The 11362-nt window shown below is 42.7% G+C and overlaps 1 protein-coding gene across 3 annotated transcripts in view; it reads left to right on the forward strand.

The window, feature by feature from the left end:
• The window catches only part of LOC134227443 (serine-enriched protein), a 38852-nt gene extending 28334 nt beyond the window's left edge, over positions 1-10518 (forward strand). For 2 of the 3 annotated variants that reach the window (XM_062708936.1, XM_062708937.1), the window contains 3 exons: positions 5050-5325; positions 5386-5700; positions 5765-6084. In XM_062708936.1, coding sequence (XP_062564920.1) covers positions 5050-5325; positions 5386-5700; positions 5765-5947 — 774 coding nt within the window. In that variant the 3' untranslated portion in view covers positions 5948-6084. Of the gene's footprint in view, positions 1-5049; positions 5326-5385; positions 5701-5764 lie in introns of all 3 variants that reach the window. The other variant, XM_062708938.1, reaches the window with a different exon arrangement.
• The last annotated feature ends 844 nt before the right edge of the window (positions 10519-11362 follow it).

An 11362-nucleotide genomic window follows, 5' to 3' on the forward strand; every position in this document is an offset into this window, starting at 1 on the left:
ATTGTTTTTAATGCTATTATATCCAGAATGGACTATTTTAACACTACCGCAACATTAGGACATACCACAACGATAGGACGTTTTACCCTATGAAAGGGACGAAGTGGAGAAGAAAGCGTTAGCAGAGAGAAGAAGATTCGAAGATAGTACGAGAATAAACAACAAGATACATCGCGATAGAGCATTGAGTCCGTTGGATAACAATAGATTCGATAGGGTTAAGAAAGAGACGAGGAATAGGAAAACTTTCGCGTTTGACTCCAGACAGTGGCGTTCAGATTTCCCACAGGGTAATAGAAGTGACAGGCATGTCAAAGACAGAATACCTGAGAGGAAGCGAGAATCGCGTTACGAACGGTTCATCAATTCATGCATTAAAAAAAATCAAAATTTTCAACGTCTGTTGTCTGTGATTTTTTCATCAAATGCTGTGTCTGGTTGTCACTGGATTTGTTTTCTGCATCTGTTAGTAAAAAAAGAATTGAAGTGTCAAATATTTTATTTTTTGTGAGAATTTCCCCGCGTGCTGCGTCTGGTTGGCTAGTCACCGGACAGACAAATATTGCGAGAAGATTGAAAAATTCGAACCGGGGTCCGACGGTCGACTGTCGGAAAGCTGTTCCGCAAACGTCAAATCACTTGTTGCACGGTAAAAAATTTTGGTTTATTTTTTCGGTGTTAATGTTGATTATTAAAATCAACGAGAACATGCAACTTTAAACGAGTGTTACATGCCGCTATATTTTTTAAACAAGTTTTATGGTACTTTAAAGGCATTTTGTCATATATTTATGTGATTTTGAAACATTTTAGATTTCTCGAATCTTCTTGATATCAAGAAATATCAACACTTTTCGTACAGTGCATGCCATTTTGAAGTTTCCGACACTCAGTCTGCTTCTTCTTCTTTGCTCCGCAAAATTAAAATTTTTCTCTTTTCTCGCAATAGTATAGGAAACTTCCTAATTTAGTACATCGTTATTTCTTCATCATGCTTTCTATGTCTATGGAGTGAGAAGCTAGGAACAACTATTCACTAATTTACCAATCAGGGAAGTGTAAATCGTAAAGGCAATAACCGGTACGTACACATAGTTATATCGAAGGGAGTGTTCACTTTGGTTGCGTTGGAGTAGGTCAGTTGTGTAAAAGAAAGAACATCAGCGCTCTGGGCGACATGAAATATGAATCCAAGGGATCGTGAATGAGTCATGTTGTAATTGAAGAAAACCAGCGCCATGCTCAAGTTACCAGCACTTGTGTGGTATGGGAATCGATAAGTGTAAAGTGAAATGACACACAACAATTCTTAGAAATGTTGTATGTCACCTAAAGAAATTTATTAGCTATGGAATATTGTGTTCCAGATGAATTCATGGAATTGTTGTAATCCACTTGAGTGAATGTGAAGTAAGCGCATCTGACTTGCGCGTGGGAACATTCTGAAATTGAGCTGCATGTTTGGTCTGTTGGAAAACGACAAGATCTCTAATTTATGGTCTTTCAAGATGAAATGCATATTTAGTATGCTACAGCCTAAAGGGTCGTTTGGCCGAAAGGGTCAATAAGTCGAAAGGGTCATTTGGCCGAAAGGGTCATTAGGCCGAAAGGGTCGTTTGGCCGAAAGGGTCATTAGGCTTAAAGGGTCGTTTGGCCGAAAGGATAATTAAGCCGAAAGGGTCATTTGGCCGAAAGAGTCATTTGGCCGAAAGAGTCGATTGACCAAAAGGGTCATTTAGCCGAAAGGGTAACTTCTCACTACTCACTTCGCGCTTCTCACTGCTTACAGCGAGAAGTGATAAATGAGGATTGAGAAGTGAGACGTCTCACTTCTTACTCCTCATTTCTCACTACTCACTTCGCGCTCCTCTGTTTTTACAGAGAGAAGTGAGAAATGAGGGATAAGAAGTGAAACGTCTCACTTCTCACTCCTCATTTATCACTTCTCGCTGTAAAAAGTGAGAAATGAGGAATGAGAATTGAAAGGTCTCTCTTCATACTCCTAATTTCTCATTTTTCAAATGACATATTCGGCTAAATGTCTTATTCGGTCAAATGTCTTATTCGGCCAAATGCCCTATTCGGCCAAATGTCCCTTTCGGCCTAATGATCATTTCAGCCTAATGACCCTTTCGGCCAAATGATCATTTCAGCCTAATGACCCTTTCGGCCAAATGACCCTTTCGGCCTAATGACTCTTTCGGCCAAATGAGTCTCTCATTCAATTACTTGATGATGTTCAAGAGATGTAATTAAATGGGATTGTACTAACTCGTCCTGAGACAAGTATAGATATAAAAAAAAGTATAAATGTTTGACCTTTGGAGTTCTGTGCCTAAGCCCTGAGTTGCTGGTCCACAACCAATGGCTGCTTCTAGGATGGGCTCGCAAGGCTTCTTTTCTCCCGGGGTCCCAGGGGGAAAGTATATAGAAATTACTTGCAACCCTGACTTTAATAGAGAGGTTCGTAGCTGTTGAGGGACTTACAGCCAAAGTTAAGAAACTAAAGAGGTCCATGATGGCAGCAACGATCAAATGAGGCGACCCAAACGCCCTACCTTGAGGAAGGACACTTAGAGCCATTTATGTCCAGTACGCAATCGGAAGGTAATCTGTTGCACCTTAAGGTTAGTTAAATTAGTTTAAGTCTCGATGTAATCATTAATTTTGCGTAGCTGTGGAGAGCTGCGATCGCTGCAATCTCAATCTTCTCTGACAAACTTATCAATCCATGCCGGTGGATACAAACGCCATGGGGACAGTAGTCAGAAGCGTCGGCCTTAGTATCCGACACCAACAAGGATTTCAGTAGTGGTAATGCCGGAAACTCCGCAGTGCTCTGGGATCCAGGCAAACGTCGTGTACCGGCGCTGGTTAGCGAGAATGATCTGGATCCAGGAGTGCTTAGTATGCTCGCTCTGCTGCACGAAGCGGACACTGGCTGAGTCGTTCGGAACGAAAAGCGGATTCCTCGATGGCTGCGATGAAAGCCGCGGCAAGTTTGGTGGAGAAGATATTACAAATGCTGGGAAGGCTGTCCGAGAGCGGTGACCCCGATTCCAACTTCACGGCCAGAAACTAGGAAGAATTCTGCCACCTACCTTCTTAGTGCCTCTGAATCATTTCCTCTGCAAAACGTTGCACTATGGAGCTGTTTATGGTGGCTGAAGAGAAGTGCCAACTCCTCGCTCTATGCATGTGGACCCGTCCCACTTGTGGGGAAGAAGATCGACGCCGGCCATCGTGCACAGGATCCGGATGTGGAAGAAGCGAATGCGGTGGCTTTGCGGCACACACGATGGCGGAATGGCAAGGCGGCATAGGCACTACCGTAATCTGGCAGGTTTTCTCCAAGCCTAAGGTGGTTTTTTATTATAACGTTTGCATTAAAAAAATGGATAAAAATTCCAATTACCCATCTAGCATCAATCATAGTAAGCCATAAGTCAGCGGACAAAATTTGGCAGCTCTATCAGTCGAACACTAACCGTGATGGCAAAAACAGTGAAGCAACTCCGTTCAGATGTGTGCTCGTTCAAAGAACGACACCCAGCCGCGTTGAAAACGGACATCGTGCGGCACTTTGTGGATCCGCCCCTTGGCACTATTAGACAACAATCAGAGCATCGAAAGAAAGCCTAGTTCCGGACGGCTGACTACCCTGAGCGACAAGTAGCTCCAAAGGAAGCTAAGGAGGAAGACCAAAGGAAAAATGGCTACATCACTGCGTGTGTTTAGCCGGGAGGTCGATGCAACCGGCCAAACAGTAAAAAAGTACCTGGTGAACCTTCCATGGAAACTTTATCAAAATCTTTATCTCTCTGCGGGTGGAGCGCCTTGTTGTTGGACTTGAGGAGCTTGAAAAAAATGGCAAAAAGTTCAAGGGCTTGGAAAAGTCATGAAGATGGCCCAGCGAGAAACAGGTCTAACGGTGAATTGTGCCTTAGGGCCAATTTCTTCACCTCCGCTTAACTCGTAAGCGATGCTTACCCATACGCTTAAACTTCGTTTAAGCACTAAGCGGAGGTGAAGAAATCGGCCTTTAATGTAATAAAAATAACACTACCAAAGTTTTTACTAATATTTTCTAAAATTATAAACGGATGATAGTAATTTTAGTTCGGAATGTGTACACTTTTCAAAATGAAAAATTAGAAAAAATCATAATATAAGAATTTTGACCGATATCTTTTTTCGAATTTGAGTAAATTGCTAAAAACTAACATGGAAATGGAACTTGTATGCAAAAACTGGTGAAACAGAGCTTTGTTTTCGGTAATTTACCAGAAATGGGTCGTATGCATGTCTCTTCTTCAGTGAAATTGGTCCTAAATCACATAGAAATCACTAGATCACATACCGTAGTCGAACGTTTTAAGGAAAATTCTAATAACGGCAATAAGTTCCAATCCCATACAGTAATCAGAATAATTTTCAATATGGAACAATGGGACATGATTTCGCGTCGAAAGCAATTAGTTGCGAGCAAATCGGCTAAGGATAGGATGAGTATCTAAAATATAAATGTGAATTTTTCACGCGATTTTCGTGTTAAAAAGTTTATTTTGGCCAATGCTTAGAAACGCAAAGTCCGATCCGGCCAATTTTCAAAAGAAAACAATGGAAAACGACTTTGCGTCGATTGAAACTTGTTTCAGACTTGTTTCTGGACATCTTGAGCTGCTCGTAGCGTATTAGAATATTTTTGTTTGTTGGCATGTTGACCGGAATATTGTTTTGCTTCGATTCAATTGCTCTTCTTATAAATATTGGTTGAGATAAACATAGAAAACATAGTTTCTCATTCCTATCTTACTTAATGTTGTATCATTTGCTTCATATGCTTTAGTTTTTTTTCTACATAACCTTTCTAGTCTTCCTAATGTTCTATTTCAGCTATTATCTATTTCTGCTCTATAAGTCAATCTTTCAGGCACCAGCAAATGTGACTGCACACTGCGAAGAATACAATGTCGTACCTATCACTCGTCACGCACTACTCCAACGCACCCCTCGAATAATTGATTTTTTTCCATATTTTTTCGGCAGCCACCGGGTCAGCAGCATCAGACGCTTATCATCGAGGAATTCGAGCCGGACGTATTCCGGCAGCTGATCGAGTACATCCACACCGGATGTGTCACACTGCAACCGCGCACTCTGCTCGGTGTGATGAACGCTGCCGACTATTACGGGCTTGAAGAGCTTCGGCGAGCATGTGGTGGGTTTGTTCAGTGCTGCATTAACGTTGATACTGTTTGCGCTTTGTTGGCCTCGGCTGAACGCTACATTCAGTACAAGTGTACCAAAAGCTTGGTACAAAAGGTGAGTTGTTTAACAAATAGATTTCAAATTAGGAAAAGCAACATTGGATTTGTATTGCAGGTTTTGGAGTTCGTAGATGAGCATGGTAATGAAGTGCTGAACTTGGGAAGTTTCACGTTGCTACCGCAACATGTCGTACGTCTTATTTTGGCACGAGAAGAGCTCCGTGCGGATGAATTCACTAAGTTTCAAGCTGCACTGATGTGGAGTAAAAAATACTGCGACTCAAATCAGACTACTCCCCTAAAGGAGGTCATCGGAAACTTTTTGGAATACATCCAGTTTCACAAGATTCCGGCAAATGTGCTAATGCGGGAGGTACACCCGTTGGGGATCGTACCATACTCGATCATTATGAATGCGCTGGCGTTCCAGGTGGGTGGACTATTGTAGCTAGCCGCTTGGGTTGCCTTTTCTCAGTTGTCGAATTTTGTTGCAGGCAGACCCAACAAGTGTGGACCCCGGAAAGCTCTCCCCCAACTCCAGTAGAGTAAGGAGGGCACGTCAGTCTCATGGTCGTTCGATGTCCGTACAAAGTTCGTTGGATCCGTACGGCTCCAACACTACGCTTAGTTCTAGTGGCAGCAGTGATCCAGCTAGTGGACCACCTCATAGCAACTAACAAAGGCTAAACGGCCCCTCCTCTCCAACTCATCCAGGATCATCCAGATCCCACCATTCAAAATCTCTCCCAAAGATACGCAAAGCCAAGTCCCAGAGTTTCCGCACTCGACGCAGTCCATCGGAACGAAAAGGTCACGGTTCACCCTCGCCTTGGAATTTCAATATCGACCAACGCAAGAGTCCCGTAAACAGTTTGCAACAACAGATCCAGCAACATGTGGCCAGATCACCTGGAAGTACTTCGGCTCACCTTGAGCATCGGAGTTCGATCAGCTCGCAGAAAAGTCCTGCACTGTCTCGCCAGGGTACACTGCGATCATCGCATCGCCGAAAGAGCAGTTTGGGTGCATCTCTGAATTTTAACCAAGGTCGCCGCAGCCCTATCAGTATGCTAAACGACCGCAGTCCGCAAGGACGTAAGAGCCCTAATTTACTCATTACCGACCAAATGTACACACAAAGCTTCCAGGTTCATCTGGACCGCAAATCTCCAACTGCCATGTCTTTCTCCGGTCGCCGGAGTCCTTCAGGACTACGAAGCCCATCTGGATTGCGCAGCCCTTCAGGGCTACATAGCCCGTCAGGGCTGCGCAGTCCATCTGGTCATCGCAGCCCATCAGGTCTTCGCAGTCCTTCTGGACGTCGTAGTCCGCTAGGTTTCAATCTGCAATCCGAATATTCTAATTTGCTGCAGAGTCAGATAGATCGATTCAGTCCAAACTCCCTCAGCAGCCACTCCGCTCAGGACCGCCGAAGCCCCACCACACACCTTCCATCTACGGAACGTAGCCGAAGTCCAATTGGCCTCCAGTCCCGATACGGGGGAAGTTTCTACGGGGAACGATCGGCACGTACCAGCCCAACGACACTTCCCACTATCCCTCCAATTACCATCTCAAATCCATCGGAAACCTACGAAATTGTACAAAAGTCGATGGAATCGCAGCGTAGTCCGCTGAAACCGGACGCTCCGCCAATACCATTGTCTACCTCTTCCTTAAAACTAGCTGGTGCCACTACACCTGGTTCCGCCAGTTCAAGCACAACTGCTCCGGAAAAGAAGGAAAAGACGAGTGTCATGAAGGAAATTCTGGCATTCGTGCGAAAACCCTCAAAGAAGGTCACCACTAGGACGAGCAAGTTCGCCGCTGCTTTTTCGCGAGCCGACTCTAACGCTCCTCTTTTACGCCAGAGCACCTTTTCCAGCATTCAGAACTCATCGAGTTGCGCGGGTCGCAACGCAATCACAAAGCAGATGTCGGAAATCGGCTTCGAGCCAATCATGACTTCTTTGAAGCTGAAAGGCATGGGATCAAAAATCTCGTTGAAGTCTTTGAAGAAGTTCAGTAGTGAAAAAAAGGACAAAAAGTCTAGTGGCGATGAGATAAGCGATGTTGAGAGCAGTGATGGTGGCAAGATTTCTGTTGATACAGGATATGTACCAGAGGTGCCATTCGAGCTGGATAATGTGAAGTTTGAAAAAGTTGGCGAGTCCTACATTAAGCACGATCAAATTAAAGAAGAGGAGAGTCCGCGAGGTTCCCAAGAAAGTGAGGAAGCAGACGACGGAAGGCTGAAGATAACGCCTGTCAGTGAAATAAAAAAATCACTGGAAGCTTTGTTCACAAGGCAGGAGCCAATCGATGAGGCAGCCGAAGATATGCGGAGGGATTCTGAAGCGGTCCAATGTCCAACATTTGAGATCGAGCCGCCGTCTAGACGAGCATCGTTCGATCCTCCTCGCTCGCCTTATCTTGAGAACTTGAGAAGCTTAAGTGATACCGATCATGAAGGAACTCATCATAGCAGGCTGGATTCCGGAGGTGACAGTTTTGAGCTGATTGATACCACCGATCGTCGCGGTGAGAGCAGCGTGAGTGATCGACATTCTTCAATGGACACGAGTTTCGATATTAGCCGATATCAAAGCACTAGCTATGAGGATCAGAACTCAAGCTTTGAGTTGGTTGAACTGGATAACTCCCAACGAACTTCGGCAAGAGACGATAAGATTTCTCCGTTCGACATAAGAAAGTCATCGATCGAATTGGTTGACGCAGAGACTTTTCAGCGATCGTATCCAGAGGGTAGAAAATCGTCTTTAGAAACTCACTTTGATCTTGCTGAAGGATATCAAACATCAAGTCCACGAAATACGTTTACAGTCGCTCCCAAAGCTCGCAAGCAGATTTCCGAACCCGGTCGGAATCGTGATCATAAAGGGGCCATGAAAACTCACTACTCTGCACCGCATCGTGCCAAATCGCCTCTTTCGAACCAGACCTCGTCCAATTACAGTTCTAGAGACAGCTACGACTCGATTTTTGAGTCGATGCCCCACTACGAGGTACGTAGTCCATACTCCGAACGAGAATCTAAGCAACACTTTCCACTGCCTCGCAAGTCCTCCAACGAATCCACGTCGCGCTTCCTCTGTACCGATAAACGTTGTGCCTCAATCTTTGAACCTCGTCCGGCTCGGCTTTCCTCGACGCACCTGGACACGTCCAGCGGAAGCGAGTTCGAGCCTCCCTCCCCTCGCCGAGCCGCCAGTGCATCGCCCAAACACACCTTCACCTTCCGGATCGTGCTGAAGAAGGTGGACAGTTCACCGGACGCCATTTGCCCGTCAGCCGAACGGCGCAACACCCGGGAGAAGCTGGAGAAGAACAAGCGACGCGACAGTCGCCGCAAGAAGCTGCTGGAAATTGGGAAAAGTTTCTAAGTAGGCGGCAAACGGGTATACTGATTCATCCAAGTGAGCGCCGCTCTGTCAGATAGAGTTTGCCTTGCTGGATGAAATTGACTCTGAAACATGTTTTGAAGAATTTAACGTATTCACATTTCATCTAAAGTATTCGTGTGTTTTAACAGACTGTTATTCGTTGTATTGATATCCCATGTATTCGATGAGTCTTGGCCGATATTTGTGAGCTGGAAAGGCTGATAATGGAGATTACCAATGAAAGCTATCAAAGTAGAATTCTACATTCGATTATGTGATCATTTCCAGCTTTCTTATTGAGAGTAAGCTCAATTCCCTTATGTTAAGGATAATCGGTATTTTATTGTGGTAAATCTAATAAGACATTTTGACTTCCCTTTCAAACATTTGAACATTAATACAAGATTAATATAATATTTCAACTAACTGAAAAAATTAAAAAATAGCCCTTATTAAAATCCAATAAAGTTTACAGTCCATTTAAAGATTTTAAAAATCACAGAAGCACTTACAAAACACACAAAGCCATAAAACAATTTACGAAATGGAAAGTGTTCAAATTAAACCACTTAATACCGGTAAAACTTAGAGAAGAATGGTAAAATTATATTACTTAATTGTTGTACTTTTCCAAGACATATTGTTGTTTTGCTCGAAATTATTGACTAATATAAAACCAACAGAGGCTGTTCTCTTCATTAGGGCGAAATAGTTGAAATTCTAAAATTTTAGCTCAACTGTTACGTAGAATGAACAGAGGATTCAATCTACAGAGTAGGTATATCAATAGAATGGACATTGACCGAACTTTGATTTAGTTTGGTTGTAAATTACATTTGTTGGGAACTTATAAATTATTGTTTCATCTCTGCAGAAGGTATGAATCTGTTGTATTTTTGAATAATTTCTATTTTGTACTATATTAGGGAAAAATTGCATGGGATCAACAACTGAAAGAGAACTTTCAACAGTATTATCCACAATCAAAATAAGTAAACTGTTTAACATAACCAAACAGAATCAAAATCAAAGTTCAATTAATCAAAAACTGTTTACACTCTGATTTTGACTCGTTCTGGAACGGTGATGCGTCATCCGTCGAACAGAAAAGCTGGACAATGGGGCCGTATCGAGAAAACAGCTTGCTATAAATAAACTTTCACAGGAAAAAAAAAACATGCTAAACTGGCATTTTCACACAACCTAAAAATTTACACACATAGTTAAATCAGCATAATTTGTATAATCAACTACGTAACAAGATGTTTGTTTTCAATGTCTATCAATATTCTGAGAATTATTACCCTCACCATACTGAATGAAGAACAAAAACTCAATCCTAGTCATCACGCTAGCTAAAGCAAGGCCTTCTCCGATCGAATCCATTTGTGCCAAAACAAGAGATAAATCACAAACATTTCCAATCATTGATGTTTCGTTATATTACTGAAAGTAAAACAAAAAAGAAAGTTATCAATGTTCTTCAAAACAGCTGCTGAACAAAACCATTGCGGCTAAAAACTATATTTACACAGGCAAGGAACAAAAGCACGTGAGCAAAATGAGCTACTGTGGAAATAAACATCTAAATTGTGACACATTCTTGATATAATAAACCCTACAAGTGACGAAAAAACCATGTATTGAACAACATCACAAATACGAGTGGAAGTGGATCGAAAGATCTATCTGCCCACCCCAACCAGAGGAGAGATTCTGAACAAAAGGTGTGAGATTAAACATCAACTAATTGAACGGTGTGAAAACATTACATATTCCACTATGAACACACACGCATCCATTATTCGGTGTATGTTGATTAAAGGAAATCATACAAAAATCTATGGGGCATGAATTTTACTAATTGAGAAAGCCACTTTTAAGTCTTGCTGCATGGCAATTAATGGCGATGTTATAATCCGATAAGCCGTTTGGTTCATTTAGTTTACCTCCGTCATTAGGCCATTTGGTGCATTTAGTTAACCTGCGTACAGTGTACGAGCATGATGACCGTTTAATTCGTAGTTGCTACTCCGTGCTTGACTAGAACTTGTGGAATTGTACAGAGAACCAAATGAATGGGGCTTGGGGTTTGCTACTATTCCCAATGTACACGTTTCGGAAGCTCTAATATTTCACTAGCTACTGGCCTTACATCCTTACGGTCAATGAGGAAGGGAAGGATTGGTAATCCGTCTATCGTTGCTACTAGAGACCGAGTATACATCTGCATCTCTACGATTGTCTTGGGATATGATATTGTGTTAGTAACGAAGGATATTTTGACGTAGGACTTACGTCTTTCTTTATTATACTGGGTGTCATTTAGATTTTTGGAAATCGAGAGCGAGAGCCTTTATCTTTCGATGTATTTTGAAGATTTATTTATCAATTGACTCGGATACTCTCCAGCAATTTGCCAATTTCATTGAAACTTAAGGCTATTAACGATAAGTTATTGAAAATTTTAATCTTGTCGAAGTCATCGAAAATTTCATTGTAATTAATCCCGTGCATTCCTAACACGGACATCAGAATTCTGTGAGTCACGGGTCTTTGGGTCCACCGCAAGATTTTCTTTGTGTATAAAAGAAACAGTGCCTATGCCTGTCGTGTGCATTCCAGTTCGAGACAGCAGCACGTACGGACGTGTTTTTGCTCGCGCATTTTTTTCAAGTGTTTTTTCTC

Source organism: Armigeres subalbatus, chromosome 3, assembly GCF_024139115.2.
Source record: "Armigeres subalbatus isolate Guangzhou_Male chromosome 3, GZ_Asu_2, whole genome shotgun sequence".
Taxonomy (NCBI): Eukaryota; Metazoa; Arthropoda; class Insecta; order Diptera; family Culicidae; genus Armigeres; species Armigeres subalbatus.